At 25.9% G+C, this 27,829-nt stretch overlaps 7 protein-coding genes across 7 annotated transcripts; 5 read left to right on the top strand and 2 right to left on the bottom strand.

Moving 5' to 3' along the window:
* Positions 1-1,210: 1,210 nt before the first annotated feature.
* OCT59_007069 (uncharacterized protein) lies at positions 1,211-2,996 on the top strand (the record flags this gene model as incomplete). Its single annotated transcript, XM_025334001.2, has 5 exons — positions 1,211-1,435; positions 1,504-1,576; positions 1,684-1,868; positions 1,945-2,272; positions 2,359-2,996. 5 exons carry the CDS (start codon positions 1,211-1,213, stop codon positions 2,994-2,996), a joined length of 1,449 nt encoding a protein of 482 aa, XP_025184575.2.
* Positions 2,997-3,204: 208 nt separating this feature from the next.
* On the top strand, positions 3,205-3,889 carry OCT59_007070 (uncharacterized protein). Its single transcript, XM_066146211.1, has one exon. It carries the CDS (start codon positions 3,220-3,222, stop codon positions 3,706-3,708), a length of 489 nt encoding a protein of 162 aa, XP_065998475.1. The 5' UTR covers positions 3,205-3,219; the 3' UTR covers positions 3,709-3,889.
* A 5,351-nt stretch (positions 3,890-9,240) lies between these two features.
* Positions 9,241-11,616, top strand: OCT59_007071 (uncharacterized protein; the record flags this gene model as incomplete). The annotated part of the gene is made up of 13 exons (XM_025329532.2): positions 9,241-9,441; positions 9,500-9,572; positions 9,643-9,734; positions 9,816-9,832; positions 9,901-10,026; positions 10,096-10,144; positions 10,221-10,517; positions 10,595-10,634; positions 10,721-10,767; positions 10,846-10,977; positions 11,051-11,259; positions 11,352-11,407; positions 11,489-11,616. 13 exons carry the CDS (start codon positions 9,241-9,243, stop codon positions 11,614-11,616), a joined length of 1,467 nt encoding a protein of 488 aa, XP_025184574.2.
* A 3,223-nt stretch (positions 11,617-14,839) lies between these two features.
* OCT59_007072 (uncharacterized protein) lies at positions 14,840-15,796 on the bottom strand (the record flags this gene model as incomplete). The annotated part of the gene is made up of 2 exons (XM_066146223.1): positions 14,840-15,454; positions 15,548-15,796. 2 exons carry the CDS (start codon positions 15,794-15,796, stop codon positions 14,840-14,842), a joined length of 864 nt encoding a protein of 287 aa, XP_065998476.1.
* Positions 15,797-17,082: 1,286 nt separating this feature from the next.
* OCT59_007073 (uncharacterized protein) lies at positions 17,083-18,142 on the top strand (the record flags this gene model as incomplete). Its single annotated transcript, XM_066146229.1, has 6 exons — positions 17,083-17,112; positions 17,290-17,410; positions 17,480-17,505; positions 17,654-17,685; positions 17,994-18,028; positions 18,108-18,142. The coding sequence occupies 6 exons, from the start codon at positions 17,083-17,085 to the stop codon at positions 18,140-18,142; spliced, it is 279 nt and encodes a 92-aa protein (XP_065998477.1).
* Positions 18,143-19,676: 1,534 nt separating this feature from the next.
* Positions 19,677-20,186, top strand: OCT59_007074 (uncharacterized protein; the record flags this gene model as incomplete). The annotated part of the gene is made up of 5 exons (XM_066146240.1): positions 19,677-19,708; positions 19,779-19,809; positions 19,888-19,920; positions 20,004-20,088; positions 20,161-20,186. The coding sequence occupies 5 exons, from the start codon at positions 19,677-19,679 to the stop codon at positions 20,184-20,186; spliced, it is 207 nt and encodes a 68-aa protein (XP_065998478.1).
* A 5,949-nt stretch (positions 20,187-26,135) lies between these two features.
* OCT59_007075 (uncharacterized protein) lies at positions 26,136-27,716 on the bottom strand (the record flags this gene model as incomplete). Its single annotated transcript, XM_066146249.1, has 6 exons — positions 26,136-26,358; positions 26,428-26,525; positions 26,596-26,701; positions 27,210-27,270; positions 27,349-27,488; positions 27,562-27,716. 6 exons carry the CDS (start codon positions 27,714-27,716, stop codon positions 26,136-26,138), a joined length of 783 nt encoding a protein of 260 aa, XP_065998479.1.
* Positions 27,717-27,829: the final 113 nt, after the last annotated feature.

Consider the following 27,829-nt stretch of genomic DNA (forward strand, 5'->3'; position numbering starts at 1 on the left):
TGAATTCAATTTTAGTTTATTTTCATTGTAACGTAAATGATGATCATCTTTCAATTTTTCAATTTGTAAATTTATTTATTTTTTTATTATTAAAAAAGTGTAATAATCTGTTGAAAAAAACCACACTTTTATAATTATAGCTATAAAAAAAGGGTAACTAATTTATTTATAGTTATTAATTGCGGCTTTAGTTCTTTTAACTAATATTAACATGTGAATTTAATTGTAGATTATTTTCATTGTAACGTAAATGATGATCATCTTTCAATTTTCAATTTGTAAATTTATTTTTTTTATTATTAATTAAAAAAACAAATAAAAAAATACAATTTTATTAATAAAAAAAGGTAGCTTCATTATAACTAATTTATTTATAGTCATTAATTGCGGGCTTTAGTTCTTTTAACTAATATTAACATGTGAATTTAATTGTAGATTATTTTCATTGTGACGTAAATGATGATCATCTTTCGATTTTCAATTTGTAAATTTATTTATTTTTTTTTATTATTAATTAAAAAAATGTGTAATTTATGGGAAAAATCACAATTTTTAATTTAATTAACAAACAAATAAAAAAATACAATTTTATTAATAAAAAAAAGTACCTTCATTATAACTAATTTATTTATAGTTACTATATACAAGTTTCAATTTTTATAACATGTGAATCCAATTTTAGATTATTTTTACTTACTGTGACGTAAATGATGATCAACTTCAATTCACGAAATTTATTTAAACAACTGCTGTCCAAAAAACAATCAATTGATATATTGAAATTGAAATTGAAATTGAAATTCATTGCAATGAAACGAAATTTCAATTATGTTTATATATATTTTATATAAAAACGGACCCTGTTTTGCCATATTTGCTAACCAAATTAGGACCTACTTCCTTCTTTTTTTGGAATACAACTTATTATTACAACGGCCAATCACAATAAACAACACTATGAAATTTAGATCATCTGATTGCTAACAACTTTGTATCGTGATCTGTATATATTGATAATTTACTATGCTAAAATTGGAAATTTTGGCAAAAATCATTAAAATTACGAATCATATTATATGCACAATGGCTTATTTGTTTGTATGACATTTGAAAAAAATTTATATATATTTAGTAAAGTTCATAATATTATCCATAATAATAATATTTTTTCTCCTTATACTTAACGATTACTAATACTACTAGTATTAAAATGCAAAAAACAAAAAATACAAATGAATGGATTAATTGGATTGAAGAATGTGTTTCTAAAGAGTATTATAGACTTTATGAACAAAAGCATTTTAGTAATATTCAAAATGTTGGAACTGGAGGATTCGGAAAAGTTTATCGTGCGAGTTGGAAAAATTCTCAATATTTTGCGTTGAAATCTTTTTTTAATTTTGATGGCGTTACTGCAAAAGAAATCGTTCATGAGGTATAAATTAAGAAACAATCATAATATTTGAATATCTTAAATTTATATTTATAATTTCAATATTCTAGCTTAAGCTTCAACGTGATATACAATTCCATAATAATATTATTAAATTTTATGGAATTGCAAAATTTGATCCAGGTATAATAAAATTAATATGATACTATATGTTTAAAACATGATTTTATAAAATGTTTTAATAAAAAATGTTTATTTCTTTTATTTTATTATTTATTATTTATAATTAGAAAACCAAAATTCTCAATCAAATAATTATTTGCTAGTGATGGAGTATGCTGAATCTGGTCCTCTTAAAAATTATTTAAAGGAAAACTTCAATAATCTTACATGGAACGATAAATATAACTTTGCATACCAATTAGCCTGTGCCGTGTCATGCTTACATAATGAAGGAATAGTGCATCGTGATTTGGTAATTTACTTTATTAAATATAAAAGTATTATTGTAAATTTTTTTCCATATTTTTAATATCATAACGTACTTACAGCACTCGGGAAATGTATTGGTCCATCGAAATATTATCAAATTATCTGACTTTGGGTTATCAAAGAGAATTGAATCATCATCCAACACACAGTCAAAACTTTTTGGAATAATTCCTTACGTTGATCCAAACTCAACACAAATATTTTCGTTAAATGAAAAAAGTGACATCTATAGTGTTGGTGTATTATTCTGGGAGATATCTAGTGGTCAACTTCCCTATTATTCTAAAAGTGAACAATATGATATTGATTTGGCTTTAGAAATTTCACAGGGTCTTAGAGAAGAACCCGCTCCCAATACGCCTAAAGATTATGTTGAAATTTATACTGGTATGTAATATATTTATTTATTGTTTTGAAGTAAAATTTTTCAACAAACTCTCATTATTACAATATACTATTTTTTTTTTTCTTAGAATGTTGGAATGGCGAACCAGATAAACGCCCAACCATAAATCAAATAGTAGAAAGATTAAAGACAATTATGACAAAAACAAACATATCAATGGAAAATGATCAAACAATATTAAGTTTTCATTCAACATTAACAGAGGAACTAAATTTTAATCCAACTAATACTGATACTTTATTGAATGTTGATAATTCATTACATGGGGAAATGTCTCAAATTATACAAAATTTTGATAAAATGAACACAAGAGAAATAGTACCTACATCATTAACAAATGAAAATGAAAAAAAATTAAATAAAATAGTTAATGATACAGTAAATTACACTTTCAAAATAATTAATGAAGGAAAAGAATCAACGCATATCAAAAATAATAAAGATATTCTTGATTATTTTGATAATAATATAAATTCACAAGAAATTTATTATTTACTATTAACTAATCAAAATAATTTAGATTCTATATTCTTACTTGGATATTTTAATTATTTAGGAATTGAAACAGTCGAAGATGATAAGAAAGCATTTGATTTATTTATTGACGCATCAGAACAAGGTCATATATTAGCACAATTTTATGTTGGATTATGTTATGAAATTGGCCGTGGAACTGTAAAAGATGAAAAATTAGCTTTTAAATAAGGTAAATAGATAAACTGTACTGTACGGTCAGCTAAACTGTACTGTACGAAAATATTTTAGCCAATCATAACTCATTGTATACTTTTCAAATTTTTTAAATTTTTTTTATTTATCGTACAGTAAAATCTGATTGGTGAGTTCTCACTTCGTACAGTACAGTTTAGCTAACCGTACAGTACAGTTTATATGTATACTCTTTAAATATATTGAAAAAATAGCCAATATGGGTTATGCATCAGGATTATCAAAAATTGGTTATTTCTATAATAATGGTATTGGAACTATAATTAATGAACAAAAAGCAACTGAATTATATCAACAAGCAGCGAAATTAGGAAATAGTATAGCTCAATATAATCTTGCTAATAAATATTATAATGGAAATGGTATTGATAAAGATTATAGTAAGGCTTTTGACTTATATTACAAGTTGGCAAGCTCAGGAGATCGTGGTGCTCAAAATAATCTTGGAAATATGTATTATAATGGAAAAGGTGTTGAAAAAAATTATAACAAAGCTTTTGAATTATATTATAAGTCAGCAAATGCGGGAGATAGGTATGCTCAACATAATCTTGCTCTTATGTATGAATACGGAAGAGGAAATGAAAAGGATATAAATCAAGCGATTTATTGGTATGAGAAATCTGCTAAACAAGGATTTGAATGCGCTCAAATTAAATTAGAAAAATTAAAAAAATTGATCATATAAATAATCAAGTTTTTTTTATTCGAATGTAACTAAAAGTACATGATAATTATTTTTTTATTAATAGTATTTTATTTATACTGTGCCTAAAAGGGGGGAAATAGTGAATTATATTAGCAATTGTATGTAATATTTTCACTTATTAGATTCGTTATACCTTTAATAAAAACATTATTTTACAATTATTTATCGCTCCTTAAATTTAGTTCCTTGTATAGTGGCAATTTATTTATGCAACACAGGTGATATGAGTTTAATTAAAATAAACATTTTTGCGTGCATGTTTCTTTATCGTTGTTGAAATTATTATAAAAAATTAAGGAGAGGTCAATGATATAATTGTATGTTATTGAACGGGGCGTCAAAATATCGGCCGAAGGCCGATATAGCCCCGTTCAATAACAATATTATTATACGTGATATTAGGATTAGTGCGTGTGCTAATATAATTATATTGTCGATCATCATTAAAAATATCGGGCATGATAACAAAAATATCGGTACAATGAATTCCGCACAATCCTAATGAGCGTGTAATAATCTAATTTATCAACTGAAGAGATTCTTTATAGTAAATTCGTAAAATTAAAATATTTTTTGCTCTTATTTACCGCCTAATATTAAACTCATCTAATTTGTTAATTTTAATGCTGGTCAAACTATGTTTATAATTACTGGCGAAGATTATGTGAACATCTGAATCGACCTACGTATTTACAAAATATTTTTAGATAATAAAAAAATTCCAAAATTACAACATTGCTGAAAGAACATATGTAATGTATATGGTATGATTATCAATCACGTAATATTTTACCTTCCTTATAAAGATTTGTTAATTCTGATGATTTGAGGCTTTTAAAAATCTTTTCGATAAATAATGTGTCCACCAAATTGTAAAAAAAAATGTTAAGATTTAGTAAAGAACGAGGATATTCTATGTAGATTAATGAAGAAATTTTTAAGATGAAAGTTTGAAAGTTTGATTCATTTGCCGAAAAGAGGACTTAATCAAATTTTTTTTTTTGCATTTCAATTTGGAGATGACGTACTAAATTATTTCGAGACCATACTACTGTATGTCCTAAAATTCAATCTTCATATATAAAACTGATTCAATATTAACTTATTTTTGATAAATTAAAAAAATGAATTTAGACTATTTAATGAAAATCCTGTAAACCACTTATAAATTATAATGATTAAATTGTTACTATTCTTTCTTCACTATTCAATCTTTTGTCCTGAATTTGCTTCCCTAGTATGATATAATGCATAAGCTTTATTATACGTTTTTATTAACACCTCCATTTTCATGCTGGCAAGATTAGTTATACTCTTTACAAATTTACCGCCTGTTTGATAGATCCAATCACTTTTTTACTTATTAACACTAAATTCCATTACAAAATATCCAAGTTAAAGCCAGATTTTCATCTTTTACAGAAAACTCAACATAACATTGTGAAATCAAATGCCTTTTTCTTAAAAAAGAAATATCCAAGTAAAAAATATAATATGAATCACTATTGTTACATCAATAATATGTTTGTTTAATGTCGAATCTTTTCCTTCATGAGATATTTTGAAAATATAATTTGTCATATCTTTTTTCAGTTCATTTTTTATATACATAATTATCAAATTTTTGAATAACTTGAAGTAGTTCCTCATTCAATGAATTATTATTAGTTGAATTAATATTTTTGCTTATCTGATAATTTAAATCCGTTTAACAATTTCGTTATAATTGCTTTAATTTTTCTAAAAATCACAATACATCATGTAAACATAATACGACATAAGCTAACTGAAACTTATTTTCCAAAGTAAGATTATTATTGAAGACTTCTTTAAAATTCAATTAATAAGAAGATCAGAATTAGCATAATCTATAACAAATAGTAATCATTTTGATTTTCTAAGCGAATAAAGAAATAATCATATTTTATTTTTGTAAAGTCAAATTAACTTACAACATAATATTGTTATGAAATTGTATTATGGACTAAATTATTAATATTATAAATATAGATTTAGAGAATCTATATAACTAAAAAAAAAGGCTTCAGACATTCTATTTTGTGTAACATAGACTCGATGCGCCTGATCTAATTATAAATTATAATTTGATTGGCCACATGTATATTTTGATATCCGACTTCAAAATCCCCGATAAATGCAAACTCGATCGAATCAATCCTTGATGGCCAAAATTCTGACTAAGATTCAATCGGATGAATTTTTTTAATGCAATTGTTTCTTATTTGAAATAGATTAGTAATTTAGTAATATAATGTACTGTATATAGTCCTTTTAATTAAAAAAAAATTTCAAATAATATTCAATAAAATTTGAACAATTTGTTTTAGTATTAAATAAAATTTAACAATATTTTGCGTTAATATTAATCAAATAATTCATTTTATATTTAATTATATAATTAAGACCCGGATTTCCACAGCGTACCCTTCAAAAATGTCACAATATAAAAACACGTGACCGCTTTTGCCACATCTGTCACACCCTTATTCGTCACTTTTTGTTTTCACGTGTTAGTGCATAACGCCGTAATGCCGGCCGTTTCGTAACATTTTTGAAGGGTACGCTGGGGTAATCTAAGACCCGTTACTGCGCCACAGCATTTTTTATAATTTTTTTTTAGTTTCTGTCAGGGATTTGGGATCTTGGTGTCAGGATTGTAGAATGTCGATATTATGTTATTGGTAACCCGTTCTGAGAGATTTTCTAATGAAATTTTAATCGGATACTTTTTTTTGCTAATAGATAATGCTAACGAAAAAAAAGTTTAATTTGACTTTTAATCATATTTCATTTTCGGCCATTCCCATCCCCTTGGGACGGCAGCAGCAGATTCTGTTTTTAGTTCAATACCGAAAAAATAAAATTATTTATTTTTTTTTTAATTTTTACCGAAATTGAAATTTTTTGTCATTTTTTTTTTTAATTTGGTTTTTAGCTCAAAAATTTTTTTAATCTTTTTTATTTATTATTTTTTGGTTCAACTCAAAAATAAATCCTTTTTAATTAGTTTTTTTTGGTTATTTTTTTATTATTACAGTATACATTTTGTTGAATTGTTGTTGTTTATTAATTAAATAGTAATTGATTACGCAAATAAAAAAGTTTTTTTTTGCTATTGTTTTTTTATTGTTCATCTTTTATTGTAATTTTTTTTTTAGTTGTCTCCATCACCAACATAAGTTGTAGTAAATTTTTAATGATATAAAATAAAATATTTAATTATATTGATTATAAATTATGAATAAGATATATTTCGCCATACTTCTTTCGTATACTATGCATCAATTTTTCATTAAATATAATGTGAAGTATCGTTAAAGTTTTCAGGAAATACAGTATTTGAAGTTGAGGTGCTTGAACAACGTAAAAAAAGATTAGCAGAAAAAGAAAAAAGGCCATGAGTACAAATTTTAGGTTACGGTACGTTTCGTCGAAGTTCATTTCGCCGAAAACAATTTCGCCGAATCCTCCCGAATCGTCCATTTCGTCGAAGGACATTTCTCCGAAAATGTTAGTGATTAACATATTTCCTTTGTCATTAACAATTCATACTCAAAGTACAAATTCTCTTTAAACTATTTCATTTTCGTTTATGATGATTTTTTTTAAACAAACGTGACTTACTGTAATATAGTGTATTAAATAATTCGTTTGTCTTCTCAAAAAAAAAGAAAATTAAAAAATTTGCGAAATGTCCCGGTGAAATGGTTTCAGTGAAATGGGTTTCGGCAAAATGTCCATTCGGCGAAAAGTCCGGATACCCTGTGCCTGTTGCGTCGCAACAAGGTTAATTTATGTACTGCTCGATCTGCTCGTCTATAAAATTTAGGTATCTGGACTTTTCGCCGAAGTCCTTTTCACCGAAACCCATTTCACCGAAGCCATTTCGCTGAAGGGATATTTACCGAAGGGATATTTCACCAAAAGAACGTCTCGCCGAAAAATATTTATTCCATTTGGTTATTTTTTTGTTTCTATTAAAGAAATGTTTTCTAGAAAATTTTTGAATTAGCTGATTTTTATTAAATTTATCTCGTTGTTTATAATACATTAATTATTCTTTTTTTTACTTACTTTTTCGTGAATAAATGTTTTCAGGAAAATATAGTTATTTATTTATTCCTTCAGGTTACCTGAATGTCAAAGTGATAATATCCTGGAAAAAAATTCTCTAAAATAATTAATTTTTATTTTTATTGCGTGATGAATATTTTTTATTAAATGTTAATCGCTACCATTTCTGCAAACATGGGCATAGTGCTTTTATCTTTATTAATAATAATTTCAATTACAATCAACCCCCTTTATAGACACCTCCTATATAAGAACTCCCCTTCTTAAGGCACACATTTTTTGGTCCCGATTTTTTAAATATAAAATACCCTTCTATAATCACTTTATAGTTATAAGTACAATCACACCAATTGTCAGTCCCATATTATAATAAATATATATAAAATTCCCCCTGCATAAGCACATGGATCACGTGATTTACGAAATAACCAATAAGGTATGTGTTATGTAGTCTGCACTCTGAACTCGATGTTAGGAAAAGTTGCAAATATTTTACATATATAAACATATTTATTTATATATGGGAATGCCCTCACCAATAGATTATAATCACACCATTGGGTGGTCCCGAGGGGTGTAATTATAAAGGGGTTGACTGTATTTCAGTTACAATTTAAAAGAATACAATTAAAGAAATAAAATAAAATAAAACTAACTACACATAAAGCTAAATAGTCTCCTAAAATGATATTAAAGTAAAATTAATAATCAAAATGATATTATTAGTACACTAACACTTCCTAGATCATCCCCCGTGATATATTCCAACCATGGTAGCTAGATGCAACTATGAATCGCTACCATTTCGGCGAAACGTCCCTTTGGTGAAATATCCCATGGCTTCGGCGAAATGAGTTTCGGTGAAATGGATTTCGGCGCAATGTACTGTGACCATTTTTTATAAAGGTTCGGTCTTCAATCCAAACATACTTTTTTGTCTTAACTTGATTCTCGTTGTTTTCAAAACAATTGAAATTATCATAGAAAGAGGAAAAGAGTGATTTGGGGACTTGGATGTTTTCTAGGCAATTTCAGGAACACAAAATACTTTCCGGAAACACTTTTCCACCTTTTTTAATCATTCAAGTTTCAACTACGACAGATTTACCATCCCACTTATTTATTATGATTGCTTATCCTTAACAAATATGGAAAATACTATAATATAACGAAATCCCGATTTAAATTAATTAGAATTCTATATTTGGAATTTAAAAATCAAAAAATTGTAGATGATCTTGACTTTCCTGATCGGCAATTTTAAGTTGGGTAAATAGTGATTGACAAATGATATTTCGCTATTAATCCCATTTAAATAATTTAAAATGAAAGAAGATCTGCTGCTGCGACAAAATAAATTAAATTTATAAGACTTTAAAAAAATTTTTTTAAATCCTTAACAATTTGTCAACAAAAATGAGTGTCCTTACAGCCATTTTATTAGTGGTATCTTTTATAACCTTTAAATTTTATCAATTAACAAAAGTACCTAAAAGACTTAAAAATGTACCGACATTAAGTTTTTTAGATTTTCTTATTACAATATATATTAATGCTGGACCAGATAAGCGTTGGGAATACACACGTGAGACTTTAGAGAAAGAAGGAATCGCAAAGGTTAGTAATATGGTTATTCATTCTATCGTTAAATCATAATCTGAAAAGAATTCAATAGGCTTGGTCCAATGGGAATTGGGTTCTCGTGGTAACCGATTTGGAATTAGCAAAAGATATACTTACGAAAACAGGTTGGAAATATTTAAAACTTTATTTAGTTAATTTTATCATGATTTTAACATAAAATATTTTATGAATTAGATTTGTATCCTAAAGCTTTACTCAAAGAATCGTTTCCAAAATCTTTATTAACTCAATATTATGGTGTAAATTTAGTATTTTCTAATGGAGACGTGAGTAGAATATAGTTCAAGTATTTTAACCTTTTAATCTAAGTGTACTAAAGCTAATCATTGATATTAAATTTTATATAGGAATGGAAACGTCATCGGTACGTACACTATCTTAATATTTACGTGTAGTATTACACAAATAATTGATTTCCCTTTATAATTTTAGTCGTATTGCAAATCCTTCTTTTCGAAATTTGCCGGTACATGTATTTGTTGAATCTGCCACGAAATTGTTAAATATCGTAGAAAAGATTGACAATGAACCAATAGAAGTCAATAATCTTATGCATAGGTAAGGAAAGATATAATGTAAACTTTTTATTTACTAAGTAAGTTGCTAACTAAGAGTAAAATTTGATAGATTGACCTTAGATGTTCTTGGAAAAGCTGCTTTTGGCTTTGATTTTAACGTAAGAAAAAATATATATTTATTTAAGGATATGTTTTTGTTATCAATTTAAGGGATTAATTTATATTTATAACTAGAATCTCGAAGATCCAAATAACGTATATGTCACTGCCTATAATGAAGTGATGGCAGAATTGAGCAAACCATTATATTTTGTTTTTTCATTCCTCGATAATCTTCCACGTTCTGAAGCAACTAAGAAGATAGCAAAACTTAATAATTTATATGATGGAATTGTTGAAAGCAAACGTAAATCAATGAAAATGGATGAGTTAGAAAAGAAAATAAATAATAATTCTGCTGACCTGTTAGAACGTATGATATATGCTTGCAAAGATCCGGAAAATCCAACTTTGACAAATGAAGAATTACGAGTAAGAATTATGACTTAAAACATGATTTTTCTAACTTTGAAATTTTATTAAATATCAATATTCTTTTTTATTTGTAGCATGATCTTGCAATTTTTATGTTAGCTGGTCATGATACTAGTAAGAACTTTAATTATACGTTGTTTTATTTATTTTTATTACATTGATTAACATAAAAATCTTTATTCTCCCAACAATGTAATTAGCCGCGAATGCTTTAGCAACTATTTTATATCTTTTAGCCGTTCACAAGGTATTAATTTAAGAATTTTATGCAAATATTCTTCCTTTCTACTATACAATTAATTATATTTTTTTTAATCAAAATAAGGACGCGCAAAAAAAAGTTCGGGATGAATTATTACGTGTTCTTGGTGATGATTTAACACCAAGCGCAGAGCAACAAAAAGAATTAAAATATATGAACATGGTTATAAATGAAAACTTGAGATTATATCCTCCAGTATGTGTTAAATGACTTTTTAACATTTAATTTAATTTCATTTATAAATGATCTTTTAAAAATTTAAATATAGGTCGCACAATTACCTCGAAGGTTTAGTGCACAAGATATTAAATTCCGCAATCATGTAATTCCAGCAAAAACGCCCATTATATTATCCATCTATGGAATTCATCATTCATCAAGAAATTGGAAGGATCCTGAAATTTTTATTCCCGAAAGATTTGAGGATGAAAAACATGACCATTATGCTTTGTTAGGTTTTGGTGGCGGTAATAGAATGTAAGTTGAATATGATGATCATGCATAACACATGAAATTTCGAAATTTATCTACAAACTAAAAATAAAATTTTTTATTCTTTTATAAAATAGATGTTTAGGAATTAATTTCTCACTTATTGAACAAAGAATAATGTTATGTGCTTTATGTAAGTTATTTTTTTTTTGATTTAATAATTTTATTATTTTATTAAAAATTTTACTAAAACTAATTTCTATATACCATGCAGTAAGAAAATATGAAATATCTTTACCGGAAGATAGTATTCATAAAGATAAATTACAAATTGGACCTGATTTTGGTGGAACTTCGAGTCCACATCCACTACCTTTAATCTTCAAAAGAAGAACAGAATAAAATATTCATAATTTTAGAAATAATAATTAAATTTATTTTATTTATTTTATAATATTTATAATTGTATTTTGATTATTTCTTTATTATTTTATATTCTTTAGTACTATATATATATTTGAAATAATTATAATAATTATATAAATAAAGACAAATCTATTATTTTATATTATTAACTCATATACTACCAAGTACAACCTTTGACCTCTTTGTTTATTTTTTTTACCAAGAAAAATTTAACGTATATAAATATTAAAAATACTGATTGTATTATTTATCCAATAAATATTAGGTAGTGTCAAAAATTGGTGCGATCACATTGAATTACTTTGCTGAAACCCATGAAATCGTGGCTATGTAGTAACCATGCTGCATCCACTTAACATAGTAGGCGTACGGCTACTCTATGTTAATTCTAACACAATTAATTGTATGTATTTAATATAGAAAATATGTAGTAAACTATAGTCATAATATAGAAATTGTATTGCCAATATAAAAAAACTATATAAATGTTAGCAAGCAACTGTATAAACAATTTAAAGTAATGATATATATGTGACGTAGTAAATTCATAATAAATATATAATAAATTGTAGTAAATATATAATAAATATATCATAAATTCATAGTAAATATATAATAAATACATAGTAAATTGATAGCAAATATATATGTATTCTTGTATATATGCAAATCTGTGAGTTCCGATCACATTCTAAAGGAAGGAACTTTTCTCTACCGATCCTCAACCCATAATTTTTACGAAGTAAAAAGGTGATAGTTGACGCACTTTTTGGTGGTACTGTGATGTGGAGTTGATTAATGAGATGATGTTTGCATTTTTTTAGTGAAAAGTCAGAAGTTTTCCTTACCAAAAAACTGGACAAAAAGATAGTCCTTTTGGTAGGTTAACTCATATTCAGTTTTTGTAAAGTTTTAGAGAAGTAGCTACTTTATTACGCCTTTCTCTTTAAATTTTCTTTGGGCTTCTTTGTAAGTATGGTGCAGCAAATCACACTAACCTAAATAGAGTTTCATGAACAAGACCTGGCACTAAAATACGGTGATGGTATACCTAGCTGGCTGACTATCTTTTCACCCTGTAAAAAATCTGATCCGTGTTTTATCTTTCCATGTTTTTTCCGTGAATGTATCATTTTCATGGAAATTTTCATCTTGCTAACACGGATATCCGTGAATGTATCATTTTCACGGAATTTTTACGGAAGACGCAGAGAAATAATGGAAATATTTGGATAAAAATTTTTTATAGGGTCATCAACGTACTATTCTTCGCAAGAAGGTCTGGTGCACTGGTTATTAAAGTTAATAGTGATAAAATGAAATGGGATTAGTAATGATAATGGCAAGCATAAGTTTAGTGGTTTTCTTAGAAATGTTTTTGTCTTCGTATACGAAGCTTCATACAACTTTTACAAATAATGAGGTACAGCAACAAGAAAATGAGAATTCCGCAGTCAGAAATAATAAACCACTCATCCAGATACCAGAAATATAGAAAGATAATGATGTTATAGAAGCTTTGCATACTTTGGAAATATTAAAGAATAGAAATATGAAATTTTGAATACATCAATATGCACGGAAGGAATGAAAGATTAATCAACAAAAAATAAGATTATTTAATCGCAAAACATGATCCCTTCATCAAAATAAGGTGTGGTAAAGATGGAGGTTCTTAGTGGTCTAAAGATTCGAACTCAAGGTTTGCTTTATTTATTATATATAAAAAATACACGAAAAAGCCAAAGTTATTTCATTTATCCAAAAAAAGTAAAATAAAAATCCAGAACAAGAAATCTACAAAAAAAAGAAGAAACTGTTAGTATGCGTCTTTTCAACTAAAATTTTAAGTTCAAAATATTTCAAAACTTACCAGCCCATCCAACATTTGAAAGGAAACCCTATAAAAAAGAGACAATTAATTAATCGTTTCTTTAATTTAATACCTGAGTCTAAAAGTCTAGAATTTTGACAATGAGAAACCTATAAAAGAAAAAAAAATGAAACGTTTCGTTCATTTTGTTAAAACAAGTAACAAAGAAGTAGCCTACCTATTACAACACATCCAGATTCATAGAGCAAGCAACCTAAAAAAAAAACAAAATGTTATAAAACGTCTCATTTTAAAGGATAAATTCAAGAAGAAAAAAAAATGATAAAAATTGATCTTTTACTGAAATTCTATACGTTCAAAGACAAGAAGAACGGATGCCTTAAAAAAAAAAGAAATAAACGAAATGTTAGTGATTGTTCTTTACAAAAATCTCGAATTTTGGTATTAGCATTATAATATGCTAAATCTATTAACAATTAGCCATATTGTGGGCTATTAAAAGCATATTAAACAAATTTTTTACATAAAATTGAAAATATAGGCCTACACTAGGCCATATTAAAGGCTTATAATACACTAACAATAGAGTTTCAATATTTCTGACAGTTTTGCATATTCACTAAAAAATTCATATAGCTATTATATTACTATTACAGTGCTATTACAGAGGAAAATAATAAAATTAATTTAATGAATTTTATATTTTTGGTATTGTGCTAATATTTATTTTTATCAACAATATTTATTATACGATTTTTTTCTATTTAGTTAGTAATTTTATAAATAAGTCTAAGTCTAATTGATCTCCAATATGAAATACTGTATATAAAAAATTAAGCTATTTTTTTAACTTCTTTTAGTTAAACTTTTTATTATTATCTCTTTAAACTTATTATTAAACTAGCCAGTATTTTTTTTTTTTCAGTACCCACCACAGAACACGGGACTGACGGGGACAAATTCGAGCGTATTAATTAATAGCATCACGGGATCAATGATCAGGGATCGGAGCATATTATTTTTTAATATTAAAATAATTAAAGATCGTAAATTTTAGAAATGTAAGAATGCATTTGTTTATACGAGATTATCATAAATGTTGTAAATCATCATTAGAATAATGAAGAAAAATAAATTGTTTCATTTGATGTATTGTTTTAATTTTATTTATTATTTAAAAAAAAATACAATAAATTAAAAATTAATGTGAAAAATTTTATATATTTAATAAAGGAAAATAAGTTTAATGCAATCTCCGATACCTTTTTTGTTTATTATTAACTTTTTTATGCTCAGCAATTATATGGTTAAAAATATATATATATATATATTTTTAAAAAAGAATAAGAAAATAAATTTTATTATTTAAGTTTCACTAGAGGTTTCGTTTTGGGTCATGGTTGGAAGGGGGTTTTCTTGTAATGCGGATGCTAGTGATTGGCTTCGAGTCTTCCTGGTGGAAGATAGTTGTGAAAGTGTAACACGACCTCTTTTTAAACATGGTGTAGATCCTCTTGGTGTACGAGGTGTGTTCCTTGAACTTGTTGACTCTTGGTTCAACCATGGTAGATTAATGGATTGAGCAGACGTATTAGGTCGGTTGCTAGAAATTAGTGATATATCATCTAATTTCAAGATATGTTTCCCAGGTATAGACTCTTCAGTTGTGCTGGTATCTATGATGGATTCTTGATAATAGAGTAGGCCTGATAAAATTGCCATCGTAGATCTCATGGTTTGATTGATAGAATTAGTTTTATTGGCCAAATAATTAATATTTGAATTATGTCTCATCTCTAACCAAAAATCCTTTGGTTCTCTATTTCCAAGATTTTCTTCCACGTGAAAGTCAAGAACAGATTCGTCACCTACATTTTTAACAGTTTGAGTGGTCAAACCTGTCACCATTATGTTTATGCCTACAGCTGGCATCATATCAAAATCAAGACTTGGCATAGGTTTAATTGATGTAGCGTTGACCTATTATTTCAATTTTTTCAAAATTAATAATTTGATACTAATTTTTATTTTATTTTAATTTTTGTTTTTTGAACTAAAAATAAGTAACATTACCGTGTACCATCCATTGCAGGCAATAAATTTACCTCTCAAGTAAATTACCTGGCCATTTTCAAATTCTTCAATTTGTGTATCAATTTCTTTATCCAATGGAACAAACGCTTTAATTTTTAGATATATGATTTTGGTTGGGTCTTCATCACTCAGTCTGGATATTCCAGTTATTTCTTTTATGCTATATTCCTTTGTCGACCTCTGGGTTGAATCGTGAATGTAGCATATCGTACTCAACTTTGCTGGCATTAGAGATATAGGAGGTAGAAAAGATATTGTAATTTTTTTTTTTTTAAGAATAAAACTGTATATTTGAAAAATATAAATATACGTTTTTTTTTAAGTAAAAAAAAATATCAGAGTATTTATATACGAATATTCAATAGATGAAATGATAATCGGGTTTTAATTTGAAGAAAAAAAAATGCAAAATGTATGAATTTACGACATGAAATTTTTTTATTTTTATTTTAATTACATGAAATTTTTTTTTATTTAAAAAAATTAAAAAAAAAGACTTAAAAAAAATGTTTCAATTAAAATATAAGGAATTCTTTTATTAAAGTTTTTAAAAAAAATATGATAAAGAGTGGATTCTTTTTAATAATCATTCTTGCACTCCAGAATAAAGATTCATTTTTTTAAAAAAAAATTTTTATTTGATTTGATTAACTAAAGATCTATTTTTTTTTTTTTTGATAATAAAATAAAGGAGTCTGATCGCCGCAAAAAAACCTATTTTAGGATTTTTTTTTTTTAGAAGCACGAGTAATTTATGTAATATTGTAATTATTTAAGCCACATCATCCGAATCTTTCCTTTTTAGCGATAGTATGCTTTTGGATGATAAATTTCTGACGATCATCTTCCATATTTATTCACTTTTTCGCTCAATATGGAATTTGTTATGCGATCTTCATACATTTTTTCATAGTTTCGGAAATGCACAACGTGAACTTTAATTGTTCAATTTTATATAGCTATGTTTTATAGCTATATAGCAATAGCAATTGCTATTGCTATTGCTATTGCTATTGCTATATAGCTATAGCTATAGACGCTAAATAGCAAAAAATATTGCTTTTACCAAATTGCTTCTTTTGATATCATTAGAATAAAATTACAAATTAAGCATTCCTGTGCCACTTTCATTGCATGTTTAATTTAGTCATCAAATAATAGGATTTCACATCAAATTTGATTTAGATGATCTTCAAAGAAATAAAGCTACGAATAATTTTTTTTTCTAAGCTAAAAAAAAACCCCAAAATATTGTGTTACATCTTTTTTTTTTTGCAGGAAAAAAAAATTGGTTGGATAAAAAAAATATTGCGTCATAAATAGATCTTGGATTTTTTTTAAAAAAAATCATTTTTCTTTCTTTTTTTAGAAAGAAACATCATTTTTTTTGATTATCATTATCCAATTACAATACTTATCATTATTTAATTCCCTTTTTTTTCGTTTTACTAAAAAAAAAAAAAAATTTTTTCTTGGAAGGAAACATTTTTATTAATATTTCCTTTTATTTTGTTATGTTCAGACAAGTTTGGATAGGTGGAAAGGTGAGTTTTGTAATAGTTTACTTTGTTACGAAACTTAGTATTTTTTATTAGAGAAATTTCTAGAAAAAATTAATTTTTTTAATTTTTTTATTTTTTTGTAGGGTATTTGACTCTAATAAAAATTATATAAACTTTTTAAAAATAAAAACATTAACGTTTTTTTCTTTTTTTGTAAAGAAATCAACTGGATATTGGAATCTCAATAAGTTTCAAAATTTGAAACTTTTAAAAAAAAATGATGTTTTTCTTTATTTTTGTAGAGAAATTGGTTCCGATTTGGATACCAGATCTCCAATAGGTAAGTTTCGATTTGAAACTTTTAAAAAAAAATATTTTTTTTTTAATTTTTTTTTCTTCTATTTTGTAGATTTTGGCTCCGCGTTGGATATATGGGTGAGTTTTGAGGTGAAAGCTTCAAAAAAAAATTATTTTTAATTGTTTTGGCTTCCGGTTCCTAAGCATTGAATATAATCAATATATAGATGATAACTATGAAATTTTTTTAAAAAATTATTTAATTTTTTTTTCTTCTACTTTGTAGGTTTCGGCTTCTAGTTCTTGGACGTTAGATGGGTAAGTTTTGACTTCAGAACTTAAAAAAATTTTTTTTAATTTACTTATATTTTTTATTTATTTTGTAGGTTCAGCTTTTAGTTTTTGAACTTTGAGTATATAGGTGAGTTTCAGAACGAAAGAATTGAACCTTTTTTTAAAAAAAAAAATTTTTTTTTAATTTTTTTTTCCCTCTATTTTCTCTATTTTGTAGATCTTGGCTTTTGGTTCTTAGGTGTTGAATATATAGGTGAGTTTCGGAGTGAAAGAGACGAAACTTTTTTAAAATAAATTATTTATTTTGATTTTTTTTTTCTTCTATTTTGTAGGTTTGACTTTCGATTCTTGAGTGTTGAATATATAGGTGAGTTTCAGAGTGAAAGAGACGAAACTTTTTTAAAATAAATTATTTATTTTGATTGTTTTTTTCTTCTATTTTGTAGGTTCGGCTTTCGGTTCTTGGGTGTTGAATATATAGGTGAGTTTCGAAGCAAAAGAGCCAAAACTTTTTTAAAATAAATTATTTATTTTGATTTTTTTTTTCTTCTATTTTGTAGGTTCGGCTTTCAGTTCCTGGTATTGAATATATAGGTGAGTTTCAGAGTGAAAGAGCCAAAACTATTTTAAAATAAATTATTTATTTTGATTTTTTTTTTCTTCTATTTTGTAGATTTCGGCTATCAGTTCTTGGGCGTTTGATATTGGTGAGTTTTGAAGCGAAACCTTCAAAACTTTTTAAAAATAAATTATTTATTTTGATTTTTTTTTTCTTCTATTTTGTAGATTTCAGCTTTTGGTTCCTGGTGTTAAATATATAGGTGAGTTTCAGAACGAAAGAGCCAAAACTTTTTTTAAAATAAATTATTTATTTTGATTTTTTTTTCTTCTATTTTGTAGATTTTGGCTATCAGTTATTGGGTGTTTGATATAGGTGAGTTTTGAAGCGAAACCTTTGAAATTTTTTAAAAAAAAAATTTTTTAATTTACTTATTTTTTTTTTATTTTGTAGGTTTCGACTTTCGGTTCTTGGACGTTTGTTATTGGTGAGTTTCGAAGCGAAAAAGCCAAAACTTTTTTTAAAATAAATTAATTTATTTTAATTTTTTTTTCTTCTATTTTGTAGATTTCAGCTTTCGGTTCTTGGATGTTTGATATATAGGTGAGTTTCGAAGCGAAAGAGCCAAAATTTTTATTAAAATAAATTAATTTTAATTTTTTTTTTCTTCTATTTTGTAGGTTTTGGCTTTCGGTTCTTGGAAGTTTGATATATAAGTAAGTTTCAAAGCGAACGAGCTGAAACTTTTTTTAAAATAAATTATTTTAATTTTTTTTCTTCTATTTTGTAGATTTCGGCTTTCAGTGAGTTTCAAAGCAAAAACTTCGAAAGTTTTTTTAAAATAAATTAATTTTGATTTTTTTTTCTTCTATTTTGTAGATTTCGGCTTTCAGTTCTTGGGCATTTGATATTGGTGAGTTTCGAAGTGAAAACTTTGAAACTTTTTTAAAAAATATTTTTTTTAATTTACTTGTTTTTTTTTTATTTTGTAGGTTTCAGCTTTCAGTTCTTGGACGTTTGATATATAGGTGAGTTTTGGAGTGAAAGAACCAAAACTTTTTTTAAAATAAATTATTTATTTAATTTTTTTTTTCTTCTATTTTGTAGGTTTTGGCTTTTTGTTTCTGGGTGTTTGATATATAGGTGAGTTTCAGAGCGAAAGAGCTGAAACTTTTTTTAAGATAAATTAATTTATTTTAATTTTTTTTTTCTTCTATTTTTGTAGATTTCGGCTTTCAGTTCTTATGCGTTTGATTTAAAGGTAAATTTCAAAGTTTTGTTTTCTTTTCAAAACTTTAAAAATTTTTTTTAATTTTATTTATTTGTTTTTTTATTTTGTAGTTATCGGTTGTAATATCCTTGGGCTTTGGATAGGTGAGTATTGAAGTTTTGCTTTCTTTTTGAAACTTTAAAAAAGATTTTTAATTTTATTTTATTTTATTTTATTTTATAGGTAATGGCTGCGACATCTCATTGGGCTTTGGATCGGTAAGTTTCATTTTCTTTTCAAAACTTTTTTAATAAAAATTATTTTTTAAAATTTTCTTTTATTCTGTAGGTTTCGACTGCAATATCTCCTTAAACTTTGGGTCAGTGAGTTTCAAAGTTTCGTTTTTTTCAAACTTTCAGAAAAATTTATAATTTTATTTATTTTTTTTATTTTGTAGGTATCGGCTGTGATATCTTTGGGCATTGAAATGGTAAGTTTTGAAGCAAATACTTCAAAACTTCTTAATAAAAATTGTTTTTTAATTTGACTCTTTCTTTATTTTGTAGGTTTCAGCTGCGATATCTTTGGATCTGTGAGATTCAAAGAATGCTCCAGAATTTTCTTTTTAAGGAAATTGACTCCGATTTGGATACCATAAGTAAGTTTTGATTCAAAACTTTAAAAAAAACTTTATTTTTATTATTTTTAATGTTACTTTTTCTTTTTGTAGGGAAATCGGCACCTGAATCCCAATAGTAGATCTTTTATAAATAATGCACGATTTTTATAGGACTTTAGCTTCTATGGAATTTCTTATCTTTATTTGTTGTCTGTTGGAATCGAACCAACTGGAACCAATATCCAAACCATTAACAACATGTAAATTTTTAGTAAAGGTGGAATTTTAATTATTAGCATACAGTAAATTTGTTTTTTTTTTTGTAAATACTTTTAATAAATGCTTTTAATAAATATGATAATGTTAGTTGTCACTTATCATTAAATAATTTGAATCAAAAAAAAAAAAATTAAATTTTTTCTGTTAGAGCATTTTATAAACGCCAGTAAAATGCAACTTGATTTGATATCGACATTTCAATACACAAAATTAAACAATGGGGGACGAAGTCCCCCGCAAAACGCAATTTCTAGTTTTATATAGATAATATATAAAAATTTATATTATATCGTAAACAACTTATATATTTGGAAATAATTTATATTTTGATTAATGTAATATTTGTATTATAGCCACATCATCTGCCTTTTTGTAATTAATTAATTATTTATTTATACCTTTATGGAAATTAGAAGTCAAATAAAAGTCACGAAAAAAAAATTTGTTTTTATACCAGTTTTTTTACATGAATTTATTCGATTTATTTATTTATGTAAATGTAAAAATTATGAAATTATGAAATTTGATTGAGTAAATGAGTAAAAAAAAAGAGATAGGAAACAAATAAAGATCAGTTTTTTTTCTTTGATTTAAATTATTTTTTTTATGAATAAATAAATTTTATACTGTAAAATATATTGATTGATTGAGTAATGTGTAAAATTTTTATGAAGAAAAAATAATTTTTATATTGCAGTAATATATGGGTTTATTTATTTTTACATAAATTGACAAATTTTATATTATATAATACAGTATATATTGAGTAATACGTAAAATTTTCTTTATTTTATTTTTTGTAAATATTGCATAATACATTGAGTAATTTTTTATATATGAAGATAATGAAGAAAATTTTTTTGATTTGTTGAATAAATTGATAAATTATATTGGGTATAAAATAAAATTTTTTTTTTTTTGCGTAAGTAAATATTGCGTAATACAGAGAGTAACCCGAAATTTATTTTTTTTTTTAAAATGAAAAAAAATGAAGGAAAAAAAATATATATAGCCCATCGGTTCATAAGGAGGGAGGGTGGGCGTTATACTCTTAGATTTAGGATTCATTATTCTTATTATTAAATCTATAATCTAAAATCTAAGATATTAAATTCGCAGGCAAACTTTTCGTGTTGATCACAACAAAAAAAGAGTATACTTTGCAAGTGTTTTGATGATCGTTTGACCGGGAGTCTATGGGGCACATTATTTTAAAAAATATAAAAAAAAATTGTACCACTATATTTCAGAGAGTACGACAGATTACCGAATAGGAAAAGGCTATTGTCTGTTTTTTACTCTACGATAACTTTGTAATTATTTATAATTTATTCATTGTATTTATTTATATGGCACAATATTTTAAGCTTTTTTTATATTTTCAATTTGCAAGAGTAACGTAAGCAAATCACATGACTTTATATTACATTATAAGAACGATAATCATCAAAGTCGCACAATCAAAGAACTCTTATTTTTTTCCATCTCCTTTCCTTCGTCCTTTCCCTTTCCCTCTTTTCTTTAACTTTCCATTAAAAAAATTATTAGTCTGGAGTGCAACGAAGGATTATTTATTTAAATAAACATTTTTAGTTTTGATTTTTTTCTTTTAGACTGTTTTTTGGACATGACATTCCTGTAAATTTTATCTTGATAAATGATTTTTAACATTCTTTGTTTCTTTTTTATTAGGCAGCTCTTTAGATACAGAATCTTGTTAAGAAAACCTGGAAATATATGATTTATTTATTCTAACGAATTGTTGTAAGGTTTTTAAACGCATAGAATTCTGGTAAAATCTTGCCTTTTTTAAAAAATTTTTTTTAATGAACTGTTTATAATGGTTCTTTTTTTTAGTTGGGTCTTTCAGTTCATTTTAGACATGTGGAATTTCAATGGCTAACAATATAGTGTAATATTATAAGTTTTGTTTTTTTAATTTTTTATTTTGACGAACCTTACTAACAGTTCTTTTTTTTTATTTTGTAGGCAGTCAGTTCTTCACATCTCAAGAAATAGATATCAAGGTTTTCATTTTTTTATACGCAGTCAGTTCTTCTAGATCTTGAGAAATGGATATTAGGATTTTTTTAAAAAAAAATTTGACGAAATAATCATTAACACTTCATTATTTTTATTTATTTTTTTTTTTTAGGTAACTGGTTCCTCAATACTAAGGATAGAGGAAATTTAATGAATTGTTCCATTAATAAATAAAACATTTTTAATGTTTCATTTTCTTCTTTTATAGGTTTCGGACTCTTGTATATAAATGAGTAAACCACTGGGAATGAAAATGGTAAGTCTTGCAACACCTACGAAACTTGGGTTTTCCTTATTTTTTAATAACTAATGTTTTCTTATTTTTATAGGTTCTGGCTTTGAATTTGGACGTTAATTAGGAATCCTTGGTTAGTTTCGAAGTTGGACTTAAAGCTCTTCGTGATGTCAAAATGGTGAGTTTCAAAGTTACATACTTCAAATTTTTTTTTATTTAATTTTCTTTTTTAAAGAAACAATTATTAACATTTCCTGCTTCTTTTGTAGATTTTGGACTTGGATGGTAAGTTTTGAAGTTAACTAACTTTGGAAACTTTTCTTTTCATTTTTTTTTATTAAAAACACTAACGTATTTTGTAGGTAATATTTAAACAAAAATTTTTTAATTGAATGAAGTCATATCATTTGTTATGTATTATTGTTTCAAAATAGATTCTTATTTTTGGCGATGTAATTTGGGTGAAAATTAACAATATGACACTTTATAGCAATTAGATATAATATTTTTAGCGAATATTAAATAAATATTTAATAATATTATTTTTATTATAACTTTATTTTAAATGTGATATTGCATAGTGTTGTTATTAAACTTATATTGTATTAAAATTATTTTACTATTATACTAAAATGCTTAAAGTCTTATTATTTAGTCCTAAAATATTCGTTTACAATTTTCTTACTAGTACTATTAACGAGCTTGGTGATAGGTCTAATTTATTCCTATTACCAGCCTATTAAAATAATTTTATTAGCCTTATGTCGAATTTGGGTTTTTTTGTAAAGTTTTGTTAAAAGGATTAATTCAAAGCAAACTTTACTATCAGAATAGATTTTTATAACAGTAATTTACAATCCTTATAACATGTATTTTAATAGGGTATTAATATAATTAATTATACATGTTACCATGGATGCCAACATAAATATTAAAAGGGTTTGTGATAAATCTAACTTATAATATTAATATTATAAGTCCTTACAAAAGGATAATTATTAGGCCTTATGTAATCATTTTTTTTTATTAAGTAAATAATCATTTTATTATGTATGTTAGTATAACTATTTAAAGGATGACTTTCATACTTCGGCATTTGTTGTGATGTTAGTACTCAGTAGTGGGTTTGAGAAGATTAATATGGGAAAAAATTAATTAGCTCTATATGTATTTTTACAGGTTCAAGAATTCTTAGTTATGTATATTTATTTGTATTATTATTAGCATAGAACTTAGTAATTTATTTTTTTGCAAAAATATATATATAGCTATAAAATCCCAATGATTTTTTTTTTCATTGCTTTTAAAAACTCGTTTTTATTGCATGGCAATACAAACTTTCCAATGCAAATATCAGATTTCTTAACTGGTGATTATATAATTGAAACTAAAGAACAACTCAATCAGAGTAACCTTAAGACGTACGGAAATAAATAATAGAAAAATAAATATTTATGGTATTTTATTAATATTTTTATTTGAATGTCAGTATGACACGTTACAATTATTTCAAAAATTCTAAAAAGAAAAAAAAATGTTTTAGAATATCCTTGACCCAAATTGATGAATTATTGTATGATGAGTTCCGATTAAGAAGTAATTGAAATATTAAAGTGATTTATAACATGAGAAGAATGACAACAAAAATTTTAAAAATTTAGAGTATAATTTTTTGGGTAATCTTAAGCAAGAAATATTTTCAATGATATAAATTTTTTTGTTTCTAAATTCTAACCATTCTATTTGAAAAAAAAAAAATAAAGGGAGAAAAGATTACAAAGGAATATTATTGAATTTTGTAATCACTTCTTTTGCATTTCAGCACTTGAAATAATTAGCGCAGTAAGGAGTGAGGCGCAGCTAATGAATTTTCGGTGAATGTCTAAATTTACTAACAAATCTGGTTAATCAAAAAAAAAAGCACAAGAAAAATTAATTTTCATAAAAGTCAGGGCACTAATTCTGGAATGCATCCGCATAACAATTTTTTTAGCTTAACAAGAAATTTACTAGGGAGTAAAGATAATATTCGTTATTAAAAAATTCCATAAAATTTACAGTCGTATGTTTTAAAATTGGAAATTAAGTAAACTATTCAAAAGTATTTATAATACATAATAAAGTTGAAAATATTTACCCTTTAAGATTATCCATTGTTTTTAGAAAACATCATATTCCTTTCTTTTTTTTTTTGAAAAATACAATAAAACTTCAAGGCTGTAAAAAGAGAAAATATAATTCGCCGTTTATATCGTCAATGTAATCATCTAGATAATTAACGCCATAGTTTCACGTTATTTGTGGGCGAATTCTTCAACAAACTCTTAAATAATTTGATTTTTTTTTATTGTAGCAATAATTCTAACAAATAAAAATTTGGAATTCAAAAAAAAATTATTAATTAGTAACTTCTCAATAAAGTTTTAGCTATAAAAATTTTTTATTTATTGATTCATATAAAGAATTTTATTTTTTTTCTATTTCAAAAAACAATATAATTGTAATTATACACAGGTTTAACTTAAATAGAGAGACATATCAAATTTCCGAGCGTGATATGCTATTAATAGTAGAAAAATAAATGGGACCAAGACACCAGGAAGATGAGATGAAACTGCAAAACTAATGGCTTACCCCAGCGTAGAATCCATTTCTGTCAAGTGCATTAACGTCATAATCTTTCTCTGTGATTATCTTTCGGAGGACGTGGACCAACAAGAATTTGGACGCCCACCAAGAACTATGTCGAGTAGTTTGCCGTGGTCTATACAGAATTCATCTAACTTAAATAACCGTTCTTTTATTCCAACTGCATAATTTCCTTGGATAAATAAATTAGAATCATCAATGAAAACGTAAACAGAATCGTTGGGGTTCGTTTATGCTCAAACTAAATGGTGTATAGCCTCCAACAGGCCCTGCTTTCTTTCAATATTCTTTTTTTGGAAGATTTATTCTCCATAATGTGTACTCATCGTGTTTATCAAACACGTAATTGTCGTTTGCCTTAATTTTTTTTAACTTTGTCGATAGTATCTCTTTCTTCTACTTCGATAGAAAATGTAGCGGTATGTGATGTTGCCATAATGAAACATTGAAACAATGCAATAAATGGTATAATTTAATTAAGGGGGTTAAAAATAATGATTCTGCAATGCGATGATCAGTTTTGACATCTTTTATTGGTGTTTACCAACAAAATAAGATCAACATTCTAGCGATCATTGCGGCGATCATTTATGACGATAATTGTTTATGCCAAAAAATAACTCGTATATTTCTAAGCTCTCTGAGCGTCTTGCCACTCAACCATTAGGACATGGTTCCTAAAACCTCCATTTTCCATAACAAATTTATGCCAAAAAATGTAATGAGCATTAAAAGTCTATTCATTACTACTTTTTTATTAATACAGTAATACTTTTGCAATACTATAAGCAATTTTATTTGGAACATGAATGAGCAATTTTTCTGATAGCTGAATTTACCAATTATATATACAAAAAGTAATAATTATATTTATGAAAATTTAATTATTTATAGCATGAGGAATTTTAAGAGATTGTAAAGATTGTACATTTCTAGATGAGAGTTTGCACTTGATTATACAATAACCTATTATAAAAGAAATAAAAGCTGTACCAATAATCGATCCAGCAATTATGACTATAAGTCCAAGTTCTGAGATCGTCGTAGGTGAACCAGAAGATATTATCGTCGGTAATGAAGTTTTAGGCATATCAGGAGATATTCTGTTATAATGCAATAATATTTCAATTTTCAAGAGAAATAACATCAAACCAAAAATTTACTTAATTTACCCATAAAGATCCCATTTTGAAGCATTTAAACAATCAACTTGAGTCACAAAATTATCTTGAAGATCTTTACCATCCGCACAAAAACCAGATGCTAAGTTCTATTTTGAGGATAAAGTAATTTTATTTACTACTAAAATAATTAATATTATTGAGGATTGAATTCTTCACCTTTATTAAACATGAAGAGTGATATTTTATCCAATACTCTGGCCCATTTGCATTGAGATTACAGGCATCACATTCGATAGTGAATCTTTCGTTTTCGCTATTATTGCTTTTAAGATTGAAAAATATATGATTTATAATTAAGTATAAATATGAATATATTAAAGAATTAAGTGTTACTTCGTTGATAATATGTAGAAAAATGAAGCCCAACGCAGCATAACAACATTATAGACGGAGTATTTTTTTTTTTTTACGATATTGATTAGGAATTAGTTGAACCAACTAAAACCATCTTATTTTTGTATACATTTTGTTTACTGCTTATACACTTCGTAATTTCTCTATTTCGTTCAAAATTCATCATGAATTTTTCGTGTGTTTTGTGTATTAATCATTTTCTAAGAATGCAGTTTCCATAATTTCTGGTTCTACTTCATACCCTACGGGTAGATGAATCTAGGCAGCAAGACACTCAGTTTAAAGGTTGCATATAGAACGTATAATATAACAAACTAGTCTATACATGTAAGTTCGTTCCCTTCAGATGAGCGAAGGCGAATCCTTGGATTAGATTTTTCTACACACATTTAGCGAATTTCCTCTCAAATACCAACCTCATACTAACAATGAAATGATCACCGATGTTATTGATACTTGCAGCCGGTATTTCAACGACTATAACACCGGTTAAGAAAAAAAAGTTAATTAAGATGCAAAACAATATATTCATCATAATTAATTTTTATTATTTACTCATATTTTGATAAAAACTAATGAATGGCCGAAACTCATAAACACGAATTATTGATTGCTTCAATACGAAAATTTCATTATCTGAAGGTTGGGAACCAGAGTTCCAAGTTCCAATCGCCGGGGAAGAATTGTTCGGGTATCTTTACAATTTAAGGCCATTATTAAAATCAAGTTAAATAAAATATAATAAATAAATTCTTTTATGTATCATACAGATTGAAACCAAGTATATTGAATCGATAAGTTGGAGAGGTTGATAAACTTATAGAAATAAAATTCCCGTCCTTGATTTCTGGTGAACATGATGAAACTAACACAACAAGAAAGCTAAAAGCTTGGTAGAATAAAAAAAAAGAAAATAAACGCATAGTGTGTGCAAAAAAGAAGTGTATCAGAAGTAAATAGAAATGCAAATTCAAATGATCTATTTATATTTGTTTCAGAGAGATAAATGGATAAGATGTACAAGTTATACACATTT

This window comes from Rhizophagus irregularis, chromosome 15, assembly GCF_026210795.1.
Source record: "Rhizophagus irregularis chromosome 15, complete sequence".
In the NCBI taxonomy this organism is placed as follows: Eukaryota; Fungi; Glomeromycota; class Glomeromycetes; order Glomerales; family Glomeraceae; genus Rhizophagus; species Rhizophagus irregularis.